General features: G+C 41.2%; 1 protein-coding gene and 1 long non-coding RNA gene across 7 annotated transcripts; one reads left to right on the forward strand and one right to left on the reverse strand.

Moving 5' to 3' along the window:
- Positions 1-359: 359 nt before the first annotated feature.
- On the reverse strand, positions 360-5,822 carry LOC144320623 (uncharacterized). Its single transcript, XR_013386234.1, has 2 exons — positions 4,267-5,822; positions 360-2,586 (listed from the first exon to the last, which is right to left on the reverse strand). It is a non-coding gene; the product is annotated as an uncharacterized LOC144320623 (long non-coding RNA).
- Positions 4,793-21,663, forward strand: MAPK1IP1L (mitogen-activated protein kinase 1 interacting protein 1 like). Of its 6 annotated transcripts, none has more exons than XM_077909364.1 (4): positions 4,793-4,958; positions 14,364-14,385; positions 15,314-16,018; positions 17,013-21,663. In XM_077909364.1, exons 2-4 carry the CDS (start codon positions 14,368-14,370, stop codon positions 17,022-17,024), a joined length of 735 nt encoding a protein of 244 aa, XP_077765490.1. In that variant the 5' UTR covers positions 4,793-4,958; positions 14,364-14,367; the 3' UTR covers positions 17,025-21,663. The 6 variants fall into 6 exon arrangements, with proteins under 6 accessions (XP_077765490.1, XP_077765496.1, XP_077765491.1 ...); XM_077909365.1 differs by lacking the exon at positions 4,793-4,958 and adding an exon at positions 5,313-5,534; XM_077909369.1 differs by lacking the exon at positions 4,793-4,958 and adding an exon at positions 6,053-6,072.
- Positions 21,664-22,890: the final 1,227 nt, after the last annotated feature.

The following is a 22,890-nucleotide window of genomic DNA, read 5'->3' on the forward strand; positions in this document are numbered from 1 at the left end:
CTATAGCATCTTGATTCATACTCCAATTCTTGAAATATGCTGAATAGGTTTCTTTTTTTAGATTCCTTGAGCATTTTTGTATTGAAGAATCCTATGTGATCTTTCTATAGCCATGCCATTCACTTAAATAATTCATAGAGAGAATGGTTTAATTTAAAGGAAGACCTAATAGGAAGAAGATTAAAGGAAGCTTTTAGTCAGCCTGTGGTTAGATTTATTGATTTGGTGAACAGAACTGTGTTCTTTCCTGAATTTCAGCTAATGGTCAAAGAATGGCTTTCACTTAAAGTTGTGACTTATTATAAATAATACAAAGAATGTCTTAGTAATTAGAAATCCTTTAAAAAGTAGAGTAAATGATAAGAAAAACACAAACCATTATCATTTATTCATGAGCCAAAGCCATTAAGAAGACAAATCAAGTTACCAGCTTCCTGTCTCTTTGAAGTTTGGATCATTTTATAGGCCTATGTAATAGGTTTCTTCCTATGAAACAAAAACCTTGAAACCTAATTCATAAATATACTCTAAGTTTTCATTTAAAAACTTTTGTCACTTTTAGCTATAACGAGTCAGATTATATATTAATTTTAGTAAATTTCACAGGAAAGTAGACAATTATTTCTGGAGACAGCACAGGGAGAACAATGTTTAAATCTACAAAAACCTGTGTGTTAAGTAATACCTAAATGAATAAAAGATTTTAAGTCAAGCAGACTATTGTTTCTATTTTGGAAAAAAAAAAAAAAAGATCTTTACAATTTGCTTTAACCATAATCAGTTTCAAATTTTATTTCTAAAGAATGAACAGAAAGCACAAAGTTCTTTTTTTTAATGACCTGCTAGAGGTAAGCAATGCTACAAAAGTCTGCCTATACCATTCTAATATATTAAGATATTGGGCACAATGGAGGTAACTTTTTAATGGATTGGCTTCTATGTAGAAATGTAGACTAATGAATAAAGCCCAATGGAAAGGGATTTGGGGCACATGAATCCTATTTCAAATATAAGCAATCTATTTTTGTTTAATTTTGAATAGATAATCCTAAATCTTGATCTTCATCTCCTAGCATATAAAATGTAGATAAATAATACTTGTGACTTGATTTCCTGAAGGCTAATTCTCCACTTAAGAGGTGACTATTAGAGCATACTTTTAAAGTAATTTCTGTAATTTCTTAAAAATAATGTGATGATAGATTTTCAAAGTATCCCCTTAGTAGACCCTGCAAATTCACATTCACTTCTGATAGTCTGTAATAGGCTTTCTTGGCTTGATTTGACGATAGAGATAACAGTACAATTTGGATTTATAGTTTAGACTCTGGAATTGGATGAACAATTGTAGTTTCCTCCTACCCTTAATAAGGTTTAGTAAAATTGATGTTTGCCTGTTATTTTAAAGTTGATTACATTTGCAGGAAGTAAAGATAATCACTTTTGCTGTGGTTATAATCAAATCTAAGCTTTCAGACTTAAAATAAAACTCACGGGGGTTTACTTAAATTATGCTGACTTTGCTAGGAGTGAGTGACTCAATTCTATGTAAGCCAAGTATGAACTTGATATATACTTGAATATACAGTTTAAGTAGTAATTTCACAAAGCTGTTAGTACTCTTGTCAGTTGGGCTTGTATGAATCCTCCTCTTACCCAAAAAGAAGTAGACTGTTTGCATTTTTATTTCTAATCCTGAAGTTGAATGTTTCTTCTTGGATGTGAGTTCAAATAAATTGATCTGAATAAATTTTCAATTCTTAATTAAAACTTCATACATAAAATCCAAAGGCTTTGTATATTGTTTTTAAAACATGGGCATCCCAGGTGGCTAAGCGGTTTAGTGCCGCCTTCAGCCCAGGGCCTGATCCTGGAGTCCGAGGATTGAGTCCCACGTTGGGCTCCCCGCATGGAGCCTGCTTCTCCCTCTGCCTGTGTCTCTGACTCTCTCTCTCAAGAATAAATAAATAAAATATTAAAAAAAAAAAAAAAACAAAAAGATAAAACATTGTGTGCCCTAGGGCTGCTGGGTGGCTCAGTCAGTTAAGCATCTGAATGAATTCTGCTCAGGTCATGATCTCTGGGTTATGGGATCAAGCTCTGCCTCTGGTTCTGCACTTGGGGTGGAGCCTGCTGAAGATTCTATCTCATCCTCTCTGCATGCTTGCTCTCTCTCTAGAAACAAAAAACACTATATCCAGACTTCGCACATTCAACTTAGAATCTAAAAAAGGTGGGGACATGAGTTAAGCATCGGACTTGGTTTCAGCTCAGGTCATGATCTCAGGGTCCTAAAAGCCCCACCAAACAGACTCTACTTGGGTTTCTTTCCCTCTCCCTCTGCCCTTCCTTTCCCCCACCCCTTCATTTTCACACTCTTTCAAATCTTTAAAAAAAAAAAAAAATTTTTTTTTAAACTGAAAATTTTTAATCCAAATTACACGTTTTCTAATTTATAATACATTTTTTTGTCCGTTTAGTGTGTCAGTTTAGGTCTTCCAGAAGCAGATGCCAAGATGTGATTAAATGTGCAAGAGACTGAAGGAAGAAGATGTGGAAGTCTTCCTGTCACTTTGCAAGTCTGACCTACATGAAAAATGCAAAGATTAGGTAGGGTGGGCTTCAGACTGCAGTGCAGTTATGAAAAGCTAGGTGGGGATTTAGTTACCAAGCAAAGGTTGACAAGGGCAGTCCACATGGGACAGGAATGGCCTAGCTCTAGAACTCAGCATGCTACTACTGGCTAAAAATATGGGAAAACGAGGCAGTCACCCTGATATGTCTGACCTGGACTAGGTGAAGTGAATGAGACAATTTGAGCGCAAAATATTTTTTACCCAAAACCTCAGCAATGAAAAGCAATATAACAATTAATTTGGGGATCCCTGGGTGGCGCAGCGGTTTGGCGCCTGCCTTTGGCCCAGGGCGCGATCCTGGAGACCCGGGATCGAATCCCACGTCGGGCTCCCGGTGCATGGAGCCTGCTTCTCCCTCTGCCTGTGTCTCTGCCTCTCTCTCTCTCTCTCTCTCTCTCTCTGTGTGTGTGACTATCATAAATAAATAAAAATTAGGGGATCCCTGGGTGGCGCAGCGGTTTGGCGCCTGCCTTTGGCCCAGGGCGTGATCCTGGAGACCCAGGATCGAATCCCACGTCGGGCTCCCAGTGCATGGAGCCTGCTTCTCCCTCTGCCTATGTCTCTGCCTCTCTCTCTCTGTGTGTGTGACTATCATAAAAAAATTAAATAAATAAATAAATAAATAAATAAATAAATAAATATTTTAAAAAAATTAATTTTAAAATCAGAAGGGGACCGAGGGTGGCTCAGTCAGTTAAGCATGATCCTTAGGGCTTCCGCCCAAGGGCTCAGGTCATGATCCCCTTTCTCTGCCGCTCTCTTTCAAATAAAATCTTAAAAAATAAAATCAGGGGCACCGGCAACTCAGTGGTTGAGCATCTGCCCAGGTTGAGCATCGTCATCCTGGGGTCTGGAGTCCTGGGATCAAGTTCTACATTGGGAATCCCAGCTCAGCGGGGAGCCTGCTTCTCCCTCTGCCTTTTTCTCTGCCTGTGTCTCATGAATAAATTTTTAAAAAATCAGAATTAAAACAACAACCTAATGAAAAAAGGTCAAGATTTTATTTTTTAGGATTTTATTCATGAGAGACACAGAAAGAGGCAGAGATATAGGCAGAAGGAGAAGCAGCAGGCTCCATACAGGAACCCGATGGGGGACTCGATCCCGGAATTCCAGGATCACCGCTCAGGCCGAAGGCAGACGCTCAACTGCTGAGCCACCCAGGCGTCCCAGGTCAAGATTTTAAATATAGTTTTACTGACGTCTGCTGACTCAGGATTCCTTATAGCTCCATAAGGCATTACAGATTCACTGCCTCCTGACGGCAGGGTAAGTTGTTCACACTAATGTCATTTTCCATAGACCATTTTCCCTGTCCAAAAATAGGTCTTCCCCAGGCTTGGGTATTTGCAGTTTCTCTATTGCCTCTTTTCCAGTAGGAGAAGTGTGGGTTCTGGTGGAGCATACCCAGGAATAAGTCTTCCTTTAAGACGTTTCTAATAAAATGCCCCTGCCCAGTGACCCACTAAGGGGTTACCCAAAGAAGCAAAATGTACTGATACCGCATATTTCTAGTGTAGTTTTACATATAAAAATCTATGTACATACTGTATGTATATACATTTTGCACACTATATAATTACGGCAGATTCCTTGACAGCCGGGGGAATGTGTCAATCATCCTACAGACCTGACCCAAAGTAGGTAAAGGTTCTTTCAAAGATGAACATGTGGGGCCCCCTTCCCCGTATCGCTGCTGTAGCGCTCCCCAATTTCGGCCCGAGGGCCGGGATTCACTGGTTGGCCGCATTCACAGCCAGCCGGCATCCAAGCCCGGCTGTAAAAATCTCTAAGCGTAGGAAATCCAGAAGCAGTCCTCAAACCAGTCCAGGAAACAAGCTAGCAGTTTCCGCCGAGGTGCCCAGAACGTCACTGGCTACAGGCATTTCCTCCGAGGGCTCAGAATTCCGGAAAACCGGGGAGCGGTCCTCCCTCCCGCGGGAGGAAAACAGCCGCCCCGGGGCGAGCCGGAGGAGCAGCCGCCCGGCCCCGCCCCGCCCCGCCCCGCCGCGCCGGGCAGGCCGCAGTGCAGCGCGAAGCCTGCGGGGGGCGCCCGCGGCCGCACCCGGCCCGGGGAGGAGGGGGGAGAGCGCGCGGGGGCGGCGCGCTCGGCGCTTCCTGTTCCGGCGCCAGGAGGAGCCGCGCGCTGTTAGTGCTGCCGCTGCCGCCGCCGCCGCCTCCGCCTCCGCCACCGCCGCCGCTGCTGCCGCCGCCACCGCCGCCGCCGCCGCCGTCAGTCAGTCCGCGTTCGGTTCTTCAGCACCCGATTCCCCCGGACCCATCGCCGCTTCTAGACTTTGCTGCGGGCTCGGATCTGGCCGGGTGAGGCTGCCTCGGCGCTAGTGGGTATCGTGGAGGGGGGCAGGGGAGCACGCCCAAGCGGGAGACGGGCGCGGTAACAGAGGAACCTCGAGTCGCCTCTTCAGGGGCCGGGACTAAACGTCGGCCCCCGCCATCTTCCCTCAGGCTGCGAGGTGCCCCCCGATCGCCCCCCGGGAGGAGGCGTCGGAGGCGGCTGACGTCGCGCCGGACGGGTTTCTCCGCACTTGACGTCAGGCCGGGTTTGGGGGCGGGGCGGCGAGAGGGCCCGGCCCCTCCCCCACCCTCCCCACCCCCACCCCTTTCCGGGCGGCGCGACCCGCTCGGCGGCCGGTTCGCTCCGGTTGATCCCGGACTCCCTTTGTTCGTTGGGCCCTGAAGGCTTCCCGGCTCGCGCCCCCTCGGTCCCCTCCCCCATTCATTAATTTCTAATAAAACGGGAGCGAGGGGCCTGAACAGCCTTGGAGGAATCTGGCACTTGTTTAATCAGATTGTCCGCCGTGTGACAACGTTCCGGTCGTTAGTTGCCGAAGGAGTTGCTACACAGATCCTATTCGACGAATACACATGACAGAAGCCGTGAGTTCGGCGACACTCTCTTTCTTAGGATTTGGGGGCTTGTGTTACGCATGGAAGCTTATAAATAGCTGAGCCGTTTCCTCTTCGAAAACCAAAAGCAGTGCTTTTACTGGTTAAAAATTTCTAATGTTGAGGCATCAGACCGTATTCCCCTGACGGGAAAAAAAAAAAAAAAATTACTGCTGAAGAAATACACACTCTTACACACCTGATGGTTGTGAAGGCATGTTCTGTAAAGGAGCCTCCTTTTACAGGCCAAGGTAGCCTTCGGAGAGCTTTCAGAAGTTCTTTTTTTTTTTTTTTTTTTTTTAATTTTTATTTATTTATGATAGTCACAGAGAGAGAGAGAGAGGCAGAGACACAGGCAGAGGGAGAAGCAGGCTCCATGCACCGGGAGCCCGACGTGGGATTCGATCCCGGGTCTCCAGGATCGCGCCCTGGGCCAAAGGCAGGCGCTAAACCACTGCGCCACCCAGGGATCCCTTTCAGAAGTTCTTTGTTCGGCTGTATTCACTGGGCAGCAACAGGAATTTTTCTGGTACTGGCGTCTCTGAACCTCCTATTTAAAACTAGTTTGTCTCAGCGACTTGAGTTGGGTTGTGTGTGTGAGAATGTTCTTTTCTTCTCTCCAGAAGGAACAGAGAGAGACCCATTCCTTAACTGCAAGGCTCGGGGCCGGTATGTTTTGGAATTCAGCAATCTTCGAATTTTGTCTTTAGATTTTAGAAAGAGTAAGATGCGTAGGCCAGAGGTGTCACCCTCACAAGGTCCCAGCAGCATCCCTGAGACTACGGTAATAATGGTGCAGGGATAGGCGTGACTTCATGGAAACTGTAAATATCCTCAGGTCACGTTTTGCCACCCAACTAAGTTTTATGCCAAATTCTGGAATTTTCCTTTTCTTTTCAGAAGTTTCCGAATCGAGAACTGCAGATAAAGGTTTGCAGGCCTGTGACCGCGATTGTAAAAGTTAACGTTTGTTGAGTTTTCCTTGAGTGCCAGAGAGAGACCAGGAGATTTATTTTGTCAGTCTGGGGGCAGGTCTGCAAGGTGGATACTACTCCTGTGTACTTAAACCTCTGGAGTTTGAAGAATTCAACCTGTCCATCACCTGCCAGTGAAGAGCTAGGGTTTTATCTACGCAGCCATAACTTTCAGGGTCATTCTTTTAATCTCTGCTGCCATGCCCATGTAGGAAGAAAGACAAGGGAATATATATCTGTTGCCCATCCACTATTTTTTTAGAGCACTGTTATTATAGACACTTAATTTATGAATACCATTTAGTCTTTCGCATCACTAGCCCTTTTATAGTTGAAGAAACTGAGTCACTGGGGTGAGCTGAATCTGATTGAGACATTCAAACCTCAGTCTAAAGGCTCTCTGCTAAAACTTCTATCCCTCCCCTCTCTGTATTCCAACCAATTCGAACTGCTTATATTTCCCATAGTGTATTCTTGCCTGCTTTAGCTTTTGCACGGTCTGCTCTTTCCCGGGGCCTGTCCCATCATCCCCTACTGCCAGCTCTTCATTGTTCTCCCAGACTGCAAAGGAACCTCTTCTCAGGGTTCCTCCCCTTATTCTCCTTTCCTTGATTCCTTTAGGTGCCCTTTAGGTACTCAACTTGGTGCCCTGGGCTTACCCAAAGTAAGGTAGTTACTATTTAAAGGATAGTTCAGGGGGGTTCCTGGGTGGCTCAGCGGTTTACCACCTGCCTTTGGTTCAGGGTGTGATCCTGGAGTCCCAGAATGGAGTCCTGCATCGGGCTCCCTGCCTGGGGCCTGCTTCTCCCTCTGCCTGTGTCTCTGCCTCTCTCTCTCTCCCTGTCATGAATGAATGAATGAATAAATAAATAAATAAATAAATAAACTTTAAAAAAAAAAAGGGTAGTTCACCAGATTGTGAATTCCTTAAATGTCTATTCTGTGTAGTACTCTTCATTTCCCCAAAGCCTAACAAGACAGTGCCTGGTGTGTATATTCCAGGCATAAGTATAAAAAAAATGATACTTTAAAAAATTATGTCTTTTGGGACGCCTGGGTGGCTCAGCAGTTGAGCATCTGCCTTCAGCTCCAGTTGTGATCTCAGGGTCCTGGGATCAAGTCCCCACATTGGGCTCCCCACGGGGAGCCTGCTTCTCCCTCTACTTGTGTCTGCCTCTCTCTGTGTGTCTCATGTATGAATAAATCTTTTAAAAAAATAAAAATTATGTCTTTCAAAAGCTTAAGAATATTCAAAAACTTTACTAAGTCCTCAGTTCCTTGAGTTGTCCAAATGTAAAATGGAATGTATCTGATAAGAGAGTCAATAATAAAAATGATCAAATATTCTTTTTTTTTTTTTTTTAAGATTTTATTTATTCATGAGAGAGGCAGAGACGTAGGCAGAGAGAGAAGCAGGTTCCTTGTCAGGAGCCGGATGTGGGATTTGAACCCAGGACCCCTTGATTGTGCCCTGAGCCACCCAGGTGCCCATAATCAAATATTCTAATCAGAAATTTATATTTTCAATATGTTACCATCATCTTCCCCCATACTAAACAAATCAGTGCCAAAGTCTTGATTTCTCAGTTTCTTTTTTTTTTTTTAGAGGTGGGGAGGGCCAAAAGGAGAGGTTTCTTGGGGGGGGGGGTTGTTTTTAGATCTTATTTAGAGAGAGTGGGCGGGGTGGGAGCAGAGGGGAAGAGAGAATCTCAAGCAGACTCCTCTCCTAGAGCACCCAGCCCCACCTGGAGCTTGACCCCATGACCCGGAGATTATGACCTGAGCCAAAACCAAGAGTGGGATGATCAACTAACTGAGCCACCCAGGCATCCCTCTTAGTTTCTCTTAATAAACATCTTATTTGTCTGTAGTACATTATAGATTATTAAACATGTTACTTTTAATTTATCTGTGAAGTAGTCAGGAAGTAAAACTTTTGCAGATGAGCGGTGGTCTATGGTTAAGCTTGCCTTAGTCAAAAGAGTCAAAGGATTGATTTCCACATTTCATAACTGTCTAGTCCTGTGCTCTTGACACTCCACCACAAATTGTGATGGCCCTTTGAAATATTCCTTGATGGGTAGTCACTAGTAATTTACAGAGTTTAACTTGTTTTTAGAACCTCCTGGTCGGATGCCTGGGTGGCTTAGGGGTTGAGCGTCTTCCTTTGGCTGAGGGTGTGATCCCTGTGAGGAGCCTGCTGCTCTCTCTATGTCTCTGCCTCTCTCTCTGTGTCTGATGAATAAAAAAGATCTTTAAAAACGAATAATAAAAAATAAAATAAAATCTACTGGTAATTGGATTTCCATTTGACTCTAAAAGCCATAAGAGTGGGGATCCCTGGGTGGCTCAGCGGTTTAGCACCTGCCTTTGACCCAGGGCATGATCCTGGGGCTCCAAGATCGAGTCCCACATGGGCTTCCCTGTGTGGAGCCTTCTTCTCCCTCTGCCTGTGTCTCTGCCTCTCTCTGGGTCTCTCATGAATAAATAAATAAAATCTTAAAAAAAAAAAAAAGCCATAAGAATTACAGAAATGTTTTACTTTTCTGAGGTATGTCAAAAGAAATTTTGTTCTGCTTTTAAGTTTCTGTTTTTACTGCTCAGATAATAGAATGACTTTCAGTGGATACATCATAGATCTTGCCATAAAGTAGTAATGGAAAGTTTTAGAAATAATAGCTTTACTGTATTCCAAAAAGAAAAAATGAAAATCTTGATTATGATTATAAACTGGGGGGGGGGGGGGGCGTTCAGGGTTACTTTGGCCTCATCTAATTAGCATAATCCAGGATGCCTAGGTGGATCAGTTGGTTAAGTGTCTGACTCTTGATTTTGGCTCAAGTCATGACCTCAGAATCCTGAGACGGACCCCCACATAGGGATCCATCCACATTTGGCGTGGAGCCTGCTCAAGAGTCTTTCTTTTTTTTTTTTTTTTTTTTTTTTTTTTTTATTTATGATAGTCACACAGAGAGAGAGAGGCAGAGACACAGGCAGAGGGAGAAGCAGGCTCCATGCACCGGGAGCCCGACGTGGGATTCGATCCCGGGTCTCCAGGATCGCACCCTGGGCCAAAGGCAGGCGCTAAAACCGCTGCGCCACCCAGGGATCCCCCAAGAGTCTTTCTTTCTCCCTCTGCCTCTACCCCTACCCTCCCAAAATAGCATATTCTAGGTATTTTGGAATAGTTTTTTAGAAGAGTCTCAATTTTAAAAAATTACGCAAGTCTTCCTATATTGAAACACTGCTGTCAGGACACCCGGGTGACTTAGTGGTTGAGTGTCTGCCTTTGGCTCAGGTGGTGATCCTGGGGTCCTGGGATCGAGTCCTGCATTGAGCTCCCTGCTCCCTGCAGGGAACCTGCTTCTCCCTCTGCCTGTGTCTCTGCCTCTCTCTCATGAATAAATAAATAAACTCTTAAAAGAAAAAGAAACACTGCTGTCCAGCTCTGCTTTTTACCTTTTATGATGCAAGTAAGTAAATTAGAATGTTTCCCATTAATATGAACACTGCATATTCTAGACAATGGAGAGAAGGTCACTTTACTAAAAGTTCCTATAGAACAAGAAATGATCTACCTCTAATCCCTTTAGTGAGGGCTTCATTACTTAATCATAAGATTCTAATACCTCCTTTGTCTTTCAGGATTTTATTTTTAACTTCAAATTTTGAAAGCCAGAGTTGTGAGTCAGTTTAATATTATTAACTTACGGAATAACTTACACTCTAATGTAATTTTAAACTAGTTAACTTTATATAGTGTTTGTATATATATTTTTTTTTAACTAAGAGGGAAAAGAGTAATTCTGAAAACCTGAACAGCAAGCAAGAGCACATGAATTTGAATGGATTGCTTTGTTAGTTCTCCACTCCAGAATTAATGTGAACTTTGATACAGAACCATTTTCTGTTTCAGAAAGGTTCACCCTGTTTGAAAAGCATGTTACTGTCTTATGTAGACTTTAAACTTGTCATGCACTGATAAAGTTTTTTCAGGTGTTCATCCTAAGAATTTACTCTTGTGTGATGTAAGGTTTTAGTACAAAACCTTAATGTGGGAAGGAATGGATAGTTGTATATACTATATATTCAAAATGTGTTTTTTGATATTCTGAATAAATAGCAAGATTATGGCAGTTGTAGGCTTCACACTTTGTCTTTATCATTCCTGTTAGCCAATTGTACTTGAAAATAAAACTAAAACTGCAAGGATGGCTCAGTATTAAGCCGTTTTCATGTGTAATTAACTATTCATGGATCAAAGGAGAGAAACTGTGATCAGCTCATTAGATGTCAAAAAGATCAAAAGAAATGCAGTGTCTTCTCGAAATGTTTTTTAACTAGCAAACTAGGAATAAATAAATCTAGCAACATAGGCATAAATAGACATCTTTAATGTAATTTTTTCCATCTTAAACTAAAAATAGGAATGCTTTTAGGATTTTATTTGAGAGAGCAAAAAAGAGCATGAGCAGGATGAGGGGCAGAGGGAGAAGCAGATTCCCGCTAAGCAGGGAGCTTAATGCGGGGCTCCATCCCACAACATGGGGATAATGGCCGGAGCTGAAGGCAGACACTTAACCTGTGGAGCCACCCAGGTACCCCTAAAAAATGGGAATTTTATGTAAATGTTAGAAGCATTTCTAGGAGAGTTGGAACAAGACCATTGTGCTCTCTATCACTAACGTTTCATTGTAAAGTTTAGCTGATGCAAAGGAGAAAAGAGGTGTAAATATTGAAAAGAAAATGTAGGGCAGCCCAGGTGGCTCAGCGGTTTAGTGCCGCCTTTGGCCCAGGGCCTGATCCTGGAGATCTAGGATCGAGTCCCACATTGGGCTCCCTGCATGGAGCCTGCTTCTCCCTCTGCTTGTGTCTCTGCCTCTCTCTCTATCACTCTCTCTGTGTGTGTCTTTCATGAATAAATAAAATCTTTTAAAAAGAGAGAGAATGTAAAATAAACTTGCATATTTGTTTATTGCAAATGATAGAATTCATTACCTGAAATCCCAGAGAATCAACTGTGACACTTTCAGGAATAAAATAATTTAATAACATCACTGTTTACAAAAGTAATTCAGTAAAATTTAAAAAGCCTTTCACTTAGGGGTGCCTGATTGGCTCAGTCAGAATGTGTGGCTCTTGATCTCAGGGTCATGAGTTTGAACCCCACGTTAAGGCTAGAGTTTACTTTTTTTGGCTAGAGTTTACTTTAAAAAAATAAACTATTAAAAAAAAAATAATAAAATAAACTATTGAGTGATAAATGACAATGATGGAAACCAGGAAGATATACTTTGTTCTTGAATGAGAAGATTTGATATTTTGTTTTTGTTTTTGTTTTTTTTAAATAAATTTTTATTTATTTATGATAGTCACACACAGAGAGAGGGAGAGAGAGAGAGAGGCAGAGACACAGGCAGAGGGAGAAGCAGGCTCCATGCACCGGGAGCCCGACGTGGGATTCGATCCAGGGTCTCCCAGGATCGCGCCCGGGGCCAAAGGCAGGGACCAAACCGCTGCGCCACCCAGGGATCCCAAGATTCGATATTTTGAATGTTCCATGTTCTCTAATCTGTAAATTTAATGCAATCCCAACCAGAACACCAACAGATTATTTTTTTATAAAATGATCTGGAAAAAATAATATTCAGGAGTCCAGGGGAAAAAGACAACAGTAATAGGTCAACTGATATTAAAATTTATTTAAAATATAAAGCTACCGAAATTAAGATGGAATGTTGTTGTGCAGATCAGTGGAAAAGAACAGAGGTCTCTAGCCTGGTTAAGAGCCTTGGCTCTGGAATCAGATCATACCTGAATTTGAACTTTTCTATTTGTCACATTTGTTGTGTACCCTTAAACAAGTTAACTTGATGAGCCTCCTTTTCTCAAGCTGTAAACTGAGTGAAAAATTTGCATTTATTCCGTGAGATTACCTGCCTAAAACATTTACAGCACAGTACCTCTTTTGTGACAAATATTCGTTAAGTATTTGTTGTCAGAAGTATTTGTTGTCAATAGTGGCAGTAGAATGTGTTAAGGGTAGTTTGTCATATCCATTTAGAAAAGACAGATTATACAGTAATTATTGTTTGAAAGAAAAATATTTTAAGTTGGGAGCACCTGGATGGCTCAGTTGCTTAAGTGTTTGACTTCAACTCTGGTCATGATCCCAGGGTCCTGAAATCAAACCCCATGGGGTTCCTTGCTGAGCAGGGAGGGAGTCTGCTTGTCCCTCTGCCCCTCCCCCTGCTCATGTTCTCTCTCTCTCTAAGTATTTTTTAAAATACATATTTTAAGTTAAAACCTGCATTGTTAGAAAGCATAGGTGAATTTTTTGTCTCGTATACTTCAGGATTAATCTCCTTACAATTTTATAAAGCCTTTAAAAAATGTACTACTAAGGAGTAATTATCAAAGGCAAAAAGAGTACATACTGTCTTAACTGCATTTATATGAAGTCACAGAATAAGCAAAAACTGAGGAAGTGATTGCTGAGTGAAAGGGGAGTTGATTGGAAAGCATCAGTAAACCTGGAGTGAAGGAAAACGTTCTGTATTTTGGTTAGTGGCATATACAGTTGTCTGAAATTGTTGACCTGAACACCTCACATCTGTGCATTTTTTTATGCTTCACTTTTAGAATTTGACAAAAGTGGTACAAAGACTTATGAGCAAGTTCACAAAAGTTTATTCTAAATTGAATATGGGATTTAAAAGATGCTCTAGTTTCCACTTAATTTTAAAAATGTAAAAGTTGGGCACCCTGGGGGCTCAGCGGTTTAGTGCCGCCTTTGGCCAGGGGTGTGGTCCTGGGGACCAGGGATTGAGTCCCGTGTTGGGCTCGCTGCATGGAGCCTGCTTCTTCCTCTGCATGTGTCTCTGCCCCGTCCCCGCCCCAGTCTCCACCCCTCCCACCCACCCCCGTGTGTCTCTCATAAATAAATAATCTTTTTAAAAATAAATAAAAATGTAAAAGTTAAAACAAGGTGCCAATTTTTAACCTGTCATAATTGAAAACTACTTAGAAATTTAATAATACCCAGTGGTGAAGAGTTTTAAAAAATAATGTAGGGCATCCCAGGTGGCTCAGAGGTTTAGCGCCACCTTGAGCCCAGGGCCTGATCCTGGAGACCCAGGATTGAGTCCCACGTCAGGCTCCCTGCATGCAGCCAGTCAGCTTCTCCCTCTGCCTGTGTTTCTGCCTCTCTGTGTGTGTGTCTCTCATGAATAAATAAAATCTTTAAAATAAAATAAAAGATCATGTAAATTGGCAAAGGACTTTAAAAGTGGCATGGACTTTTTTTTTTTTCTCTTCATGAGAGACAGAGAAAGAGAGAGAGAGGCAGAGACACAGGCAGAGGGAGAAGCAGACTCCATGCAGGGAGCCTAGGATCACATCCTGGGCCGAAGGGGGGAGGCACTAAACTGCTGAGCCACCCACCGATCCCCTGTGGCATGGACTTTTAAGATGGATTGTAGATAGCCTTACCTGTTCACTATAAATTTTACTTCCAGGACTTTTTCCTGATGACACATTCACAAGCATATGTGTTCAGAAGTGTTGACTGTATCATTGTTTAAAACAGCTCAAAATGCAAACAAACTACCATCAAAATTGAGAGTGAACTATATTGTGGATCACTTTTATATAATGTGCAGCTAGTAAAAAGAGATGACATTTGTAGAACTATATAACTACTATAGAAGTTTTCCCCATATAAAGAAAAAAACCCTGCATATATGATTAGGTAAAAAATGGTGTACATAAAGTTCTTTATGGAATATATGAGAAATGGTAAGCACTGGTTTTGAAGTATTCTTTTTTCTTTCTTTCTGCTTTTTAGGAAAATGTCTGATGAATTTTCGGTAAGTTGATGCATTTATCCTTCATAAGTATTTTGGCTCTTAAGAAAATGACACAGGAAAAAAAATAAAATAAAATAAAAATAAAATGACACAGGGATGTCTAGGGTGGCTCAGTGGTTGAGCACCTGCCTTCTACTCAGAGCGTGATCCTGGAGTTCCAGGATCTAGTCCCACATCGTGCTCCCTGCATGGAGCCTGCTTCTCCCTTTGCCTATGTCTCTGCCTCTCTCTTTATGTGTCTCTCATGAATAAATAAATAAAATCTTTAAAAAAAAAAAAAAAGGAAAATTACATTAAAGTGTAAAGTTAGGGATCCCTGGGTGGCGCAGCGGTTTGGCGCCTGCCTTTGGCCCAGGGCGCGATCCTGGAGACCCGGGATCGAATCCCACATCGGGCTCCCGGTGCATGGAGCCTGCTTCTCCCTCTGCCTGTGTCTCTGCCTCTCTCTCTCTCTGATGACTATCATAAAATAAATTTAAAAAATAAATAAATAAATAAATAAAATAAAGTGTAAAGTTACTCCTATTCTTTTAACCAGGCAGTGTTAATAATGGCCAGCATTACATGAACTATCTCATTTAAGCCTCAACTTAATGCTGAACTTTTTTTTTTTTTTTAATGAGGAAACTAAAGCTCGGAGAGGGGTATGTTGCTTGTTTGAGGTAAAGCCAGGATTCAGATCCACAGTATTTTGAGTAACTGTATTTAGGAAATTTGGTCGGCTCTAATGAGTTTGCATTGTAATGTTGATGTAAAGTTGATTTTTATGTTACATGGATTGTTCTTAAACTGAGCGATTTAGCTTTTGAAGATTTTCTAGGAGTTTATAATTCCTCTGTAGCTTACTATTCTTTATGGGTTTATAATCATGTTTGACATGATTTGTCCCTAAATAAGATTGATAAAACATGCCTGTTTTGTATTCCAGTTGGCAGATGCACTACCTGAACACTCCCCTGCCAAAACGTCTGCTGTGAGCAATACAAAACCTGGCCAACCTCCTCAAGGCTGGCCAAGTTCCAACCCTTGGAATAACCCAAGTGCTCCACCTTCTGTGCCATCTGGACTCCCACCAAGTGCAACACCCTCCACTGTGCCTTTTGGACCAGCACCAACAGGAATGTATCCCTCTGTGCCTCCCACCGGACCACCTCCAGGACCCCCAGCACCCTTTCCTCCTTCTGGACCATCATGTCCCCCACCTGGTGGTCCTTATCCAGCCCCAACCGTGCCAGGCCCTGGCCCCACGGGGCCATATCCTACACCAAATATGCCCTTTCCAGAGCTTCCAAGACCATATGGTGCACCCACAGATCCAGCTGCTGCTGGTCCTTTAGGTCCATGGGGATCCATGTCTTCTGGACCTTGGGCGCCTGGAATGGGAGGGCAGTATCCTACCCCTAATATGCCATATCCATCTCCAGGGCCATATCCTGCACCCCCTCCCCAAGCACCAGGGGCAGCACCACCTGTTCCATGGGGCACTGTTCCACCAGGAGCCTGGGGACCACCAGCACCATATCCTGCCCCTGCAGGATCATATCCCACACCAGGACTCTATCCCACTCCCAACAATCCTTTTCAAGTGCCTTCAGGACCTTCTGGTGCTCCACCGATGCCTGGTGGCCCCCATGTGAGTGTTAAATTTGTTATTTAAAATGCACTAATAGTTGCATGAGCACAACTGAAAGATTATTTGCCTCCAGTTTTAGATAGAAGATTAGAAAGCATTTAAAACTTTTAAAAAGAGGGGGGTATGTGTATATAAGAGAAGAGTACATTTCAAGCTTCAGATAAACCATTTAGAAGGGTGACATTAGTTATTCCTGGTACTAAAAATAGAAAAATTTCCCAGAGATCCCCAAAGACTTTGAAATGTAGTAAGCAATGTCTTCAATAACATCTTTGAGGTAAACTCAGTTGCAGTTCATCGGACTTAACTTTCTTTTAACATCACATTTTATAACATCACATCAAAGCACAGTTCAGTAAAAACAGTCTCTGCCTGTGTGATCTACCAAGGTAGATTTTTAGAAAATCTAGGACAGTGAATATGTATGTAGCATTGCCTGTCCTTTCTATAATTCTCCGTAGTGTTTCTCAGCCAAAGTTTTGTTAGATCCTCAGCACCATTGAGCTCCAGGTTATATGACTGTTCTGCATTGTCATGCAGAAAGCATGCCATGTGATGCTTTACTGTCAGCCAAGCCAGAGTGATAGGGTTGACATTTTAGTTGGAGAACCTGTTGGGGGCATTTGACCAAATAGAAAAGCATCCCACTTCCCCCCAGAAGTAAGTCAAGTTAGTCTTCAAATAGTCCTGTTTCTCCTTGAAGGAAAAAATGACTTAACAAAATAATCAGATCTCTGACTAGATTAATCAGATGTCTACCTTAACTGTAAAGGAAAAAGAATCTTAATAAAATGCCCCCTAAACTTACTTTCATTAGTATAACTTCTTGCTATACATATTTTATTTAAATTTTTTGCAAATTGTATGCCAAAATAAATGGGATGACTTGGTGTTTGGATTTGTTAAGTAATAAGTTTATTTTAAACCACAGCAAGGAGTTAATAAACTCCACTTAGAAAAACTGGAGGTTTACTTTTTCTTTTTTCTATTGCAGTCTTACCATTAAGTTAATGGACGAAGAGAGGACGCTTTGCTTTTTGAAGTACATATATATGCACATGAATGCATATATAAAAATTGCTGGTTTCACTATTCTTAGAGGGCATTCATGAAAGAACAACTCTTGCACCTCTCAGAGAAGATATCTGCCTCTTGTACTTGGATGTATAGTACATCTGATGGATACAATCAGATAAAAATGTAAAAGTAAATCATTCAAATGTGATTTTTATTCGGTTTTTATTGAACGTTAAAGTGATGAAGTATATTGATAGCTCTTTGATATGATTTGTTTTAAAAAGTTTTCGATTTGAAAAAAAAAAAGTTTTCGATTTGTTTAAATTATGAAACCACACATTTAAAAACCTAAAATGTGGGTTATTGTTAGAATCTGCAACCTCATTGGCAAATTATTTCAAGTATTTTTCTATAATCACTTTTTCCCCTAAATAAACACACTTTTAAAACAATCACATTGTCATAATTTAAACAAATGATGCCTCTCAACATCTTGAACTGCTCTGTCTATAGGATAAATAAACCTGGTCCTCTTGAAGTTGTAGTTTGGATATATATTTTAAAGCTGTTGGTAATTATTGTCAGATGTTGAGCTCATTAGCCAGGCAGTGTTCATTTTTATCCTTGAGCTTTTAGTAAAAACTTTTCTTTGATTTTGAGTTTTACCTGATTTGCTTTTATTTTTAGCCAGATGGTCACACAGCTCTAAAATCTGCCATTTATGAAAACTTTTTTCTTTTTAATGCAGGCCAACATGTGTGTAAATTATTAGAGAATTGGTCATCTCTGTATTGCTTTGGAATAGATTTTGAGGTGTCAGTATTGCTTTGGGAAGAACTCAAAGAAGGAAATAATTCTCTCCTTTGTCTTGAACCTCAAGCCAGAGGAAACCCTGGAAATTGCTTCATAGTGACAAGTAACTTGCATTCCCCACAAAATCCTCTTCTGCCCAGATCCTTCTGTGTAGATCCCTCTCCTTCAGTTCTTTAGAAGGAGTACATCCCTTAGTTTCTCCCTGATATGGAAAACTGGCACACTGTAGGGGTTGTTGTAAACACATATAGCAGTTATGTTTCAAGAACTGTAGTCATTTAGGCACGACTCTTCTCTATACAAGTGCGATCAAAATGTGTATGTCTTCAGAGTCTGATTAAGCTGTGTCATTGTCTTTTGCATAGTTTCCTACATCTGTTGTAAAGTGCTATGGCTAACAGTTCAGTTCTGTTTGTTGACAGGTAAATAGGTAGAATTCGAGTGCCATCCTTAAAAATTACCCTCTAGCTCTAACACTGAAAATAATAATAAGGTGTAAATCTCTGCAATTGCGTTGAAGGCAGTGTGACTGTTGCTTAAATTAGTGTTGTTTGTATCCACCAAAATAGCCTGAGTAGCTTCTTGGCACCTTACTTTTAAATCAGACTCTTAGATTCTTAGAACTGACTATGTTATTTGTTAATAACATTTTGAAACTTTGAATGTATCCATTGGGTTACTAAAATAAGTTGTGAATTTCTTGACTAGTATAGGAGAGACTTATGCTAGAGCTCTTGTTTTTGCTTAGAGAAATATTTAGTAGTTTGTTTCTCTTATAGTTAAAATGTCAGGAATGCCAAATGCTGCCAATTTAATGGTTTGATAGCTACCTCTTTTTAAGAACGCAAGATGGTCATCTTTGAGAAGAACATTCAGTGTTTAAGCTCCCTTTTAAGTAGATGATAGAGTCAAGCTTTCAGAATTGAAACTGATTTGTTTAGATACTTTGAGACTGGGGAATGTTGTTAGACAGCTCTTACTTAGTGGCACAAGCGGTCTTTTTTTTCTTTTGCTTCCTTGCAAGGACAAGCCCCAACGATCTATGACACTCTTGGAATCTTTTGTCAGAGTAACCTCCCATTTACAAAGCAGTAAGTAGCCTTAGAAGGTATTTTAGCTTAAATTATCAGGCAATTTCAGCTAACTGGAGGGATAAGAGGAAAAGTGAGATAGCAAAGATATTCTATGTGGTTATTTTGGTTGTGTTACATTGGGACAAGTTCACAACTCTGGCTTTAGATACAATATTTAATGTATGTAACACTAGAGAATAGTGTTTGATTAAGAGAAATAGCACGTTTGGGAATCTAATTGTGGAGTCCATTTATGAGATGAGAAAATCTGCTGAAGAATTTGAAGGACCGTGTATCTGAGATTTGGAATTACTACTCCCAATAAGTATATAAACTTAACTAGTGACCCATACTGCCCAGTGTACCCTTTTCTTTGCTTTTCAAGGACTTTCCAAATGATAGTTGTGAGGTTTTTTTTTTTGTTTTTTTTATATATAAGAATGGAAATCAAAGGGACTAGAATTTGCTTTTATATTCCATTTAGTTTCTTAGAGCATTATTTCTCAACTTGCAGGGGAAGTCTCGATTCTTGTGAGTACTCCGGGACAAATGTCTTTTTAGGTTCAGGGTAAAGTTAAAAGCAGAAGTTTTCTAGTGGAGTAATGGGGGAAAGCATGGGGGAAGGTTTGTCTGTTTACAAGGGAACGGTGTTGCTTTTGAAACCAGTCCTATTAGGCTGGCATCAGTTTAGGGAAGAGCTTGTTTCCTAGAAAGTTTGTCTGGTCTTAGAAGAGAAGACTGTATAGAATATGCTGATACTTGGACTCTCTCAGAACAAGAACTTAAAGACAAATTTGGTGGAGAGAATTGAGATATATTTGAGGATTAGTGTTTCTGGAGTTGGAGTCTTAGGTTTTGACATGTTAAACCAAAAAATGACAAGGAAAAATGAAAGTAAAGACTTTACGTCCTCATCACACACGCAGTTCTCAAGAATCAAGGCTCCTTAAAGGAGTGCTTGAAATCCCTTGGCTTGTCTATGCTGGACTCGGCCTGACGCCTTTTCATGCTTTTGAACAAAAGATGGCTGTTTATAGCTCGAACTCCACAGCCCTGTTTGGTATAAAGTAATACATTGAGTATTCAGGAATAGGCAATATATTTGTTTAATTACCCAAGGTCCTCCTTCCTTGTCAGTTTTCCTGTTTTCATTAGAGAATAATAAAAGAGGAGAGAAGAAAGGGGGTGAATTTTTGGCCTTCATCTGGCACACCACTACAACAGAATATTGGCATATTTTCTAGGAAAGAAAGCCTGTTTTGCCATAAAATTTTACCTCACAAATAATAAGTGCTACCTATTGTACTCAGTTGGACAGCTTTTGTATAGAAGAACTAAACTCGGGCAGCCCAGGTGGCTCAGCGGTTTAGTGCCACCTTCGGCCCTGGGCCAGATCCTGGAGACCCAGGATCGAGTCCCGCGTCGGGCTCCCTGCATGGAGCCTGCTTCTCCCTCTGCCTGTCTCTGCCCCTTCCTCTCTCCTTCTCTCTCTGTGTCTCATGAATAAATTAAAAAAAAAAAAAAAAAAAGAACTAAAAAAATAAATAATAAAGAACTAAACTCTAGTCACGGTTCAATTAAAAACAGTGACTCATTTGCATGTCAGTCAGTTGCCTATACTTCGAAATGATTAGTGCCAATGTCTTCCTCACCCTGAATAATCCAGTGCTAGCTTTATAAAATGCCACGGTTATAAACCCTAGAAATTAAACCTAAACACAGACCTTCAGATGTTGGTTTTTGAAAAGCATAAGGTTAAATTCAGATAAATCATACTGTTATAGGTACTGTACTATGCATACAAAGAAAGTGATGGGTAGCTTTCAGGAGGACTAAAATTTAATCTCAATAAAGCAATATTTAGTACTGAAGACAGACACTTTTTATTTTCAGAATTCTGCCAAGTAAACTTAAAATTGCCAACAAAATAATCAGTATTAAAGAAATGCCATGCAAGCTTCTGGCTGTAGAAAACAGGAGAACTATATTCATTCAACAGACACTTAAGTGATCCCAGTGCTTTGCCAGATTCCAGAGCTACAGAGATGAAAGAGAATGCCTGTCCCGCGGATGCTTACAGTCTAGGGGGTGGCATTACAGAATTCATTAGTACACCCATTTTTGGTTTACCTAGATAAACATGTTAGTCTGCTGTTGGTGGAAATTAGAGGCCAGCCTTTGGACATTTTAAAGAGCAAAGTTTGGTATACGTTTTTTCAAAGTAAGAAATTAATGCTTCTCAAGATTGTAGTGTTTGTCAGTGCAACTGTTCATGTGTGCAAAGTAACGGGATTTTTTCCTCTTCTTTCCTGGATGAAGGCACTTAAACTGCCTGTCACTGGTTAGCAGATACTGATTTGTTGCCATTAAGTAAACTTGACTTCTTATGCGTGCTCTATAAAGGGTTTTTGTATTTTTTCTTAATATTGTGATTTTTTAAATTGACCTAATAATGACAAATTTAATGTATGTAATTGTCTATGCATTTTAAGTTAAACTGCCTAAAATGTGATTTGAGACATAGACATTTGTTTGTATTATGAACTGTAAGCAATCTGTTGGAGACGTTAGGTTTTATCACCTGCTGCTGTATTTGTAAACAAAGACATATGTTGCTTTAAGAAGTAATTATAATTAGGAATAGTCTATGGATGTGATACTTGATATTTTTTAAGATAAACTTGTTTGCTTTTGTGTATTATACCTGAAAACTTTTTTAAAAAATGTATTTTCATGGTTTCACAGTTTTTCCATGTATCTTATTCTTTAGGCCCAGTTCTGGGCTTCCCTGAGAAGTCCAAAGCCTGATTACTGCAAAACTGTTGTCAAAAAGAAAAAAGGGGCCTGAGACACTCCTTGGTGTGTGACCTGAATTCACAAAGGCATTTAAATAGGGTGCCTGGGAACAACCCTCCACAGATCCTCTTTCAGCAACATGCTGTCCACTCTGGGTTTCTTCTCCTTTCAAGGCTGCTACATCGTTCTTTGTAACCACATTATCTGTATATGCAGTTAGGGAACCCTCCCTCTCTGCCCCAGCTGCCACCACCCCCGCTTTCTTTTATGAAAGGTGGTTCTATTCTTGTCATAACTGGTATGCCTGAGGTGAGGGTTACGGTATTAAACTCAGTACAATTTGCCATTCCATTACCACAGGGGGTTTGCCTGTCTTGAACCTTGGTGTGAGTGGGGCTGTAAAATGAGTCACTCGTAATACATCAGCTTTTGAAAGAGACTTCCACTTTTTGCCTTATAATTGGACAAAGTGCAACTGTAAATTTTTAAGTTGCATTTGATATCTTAACTTCCTATCCCGTAAAGGTACCCGCCAAAAATGGAGCTCTGAAATAGGTAGTGAAATAGAAGATCATTCTGGAGCAGGGCTGGGGGTTTTTTCCCCCATCATGAAATGACACTGCTTCAGCAGCGGACACATTCTTTCCTGGGTACCTGACCCAAGCAGGTTCTTTACCACTGTGTTAAACTTGGCACCAATCCTTCTGCAACAGATTTCTTTTTTTTTTTTTTTTTTTTTTTTTTTTTTTTTATGATAGTAACAGAGGGAGAGAGAGAGAGAGGCAGAGACACAGGCAGAGGGAGAAGCAGGCTCCATGCACCGAGAGCCCGACATGGGATTCGATCCGGGATCTCCAGGATCGCGCCCTGGGCCAAAGGCAGGCGCCAAACCGCGGCGCCACCCAGGGATCCCCAGATTTCTAAAGCAACATAGAATCCTCTTCATGCATTTATTTTCAGTAAGACAATGCAGTAGCATTCTACTATCAGAAGAGAATTGAGGCCATGCCATAGTTTGTCAGCACGTGAACACAGTTCTCATGTGGGCATTAGACAGTTACTTTCACTCTGTATAGTGGTATCCAGGGGTTCCCGGGATGAGAAAGAGACAACGCAGGTAGAACTTAGGCCCTCCCTCCTCCGGGCTTTCTCTCAAGCAATTGCAGTCTTCCA

This window comes from Canis aureus, chromosome 9 (genome assembly GCF_053574225.1).
Source record: "Canis aureus isolate CA01 chromosome 9, VMU_Caureus_v.1.0, whole genome shotgun sequence".
Lineage (NCBI taxonomy): Eukaryota > Metazoa > Chordata > Mammalia > Carnivora > Canidae > Canis > Canis aureus.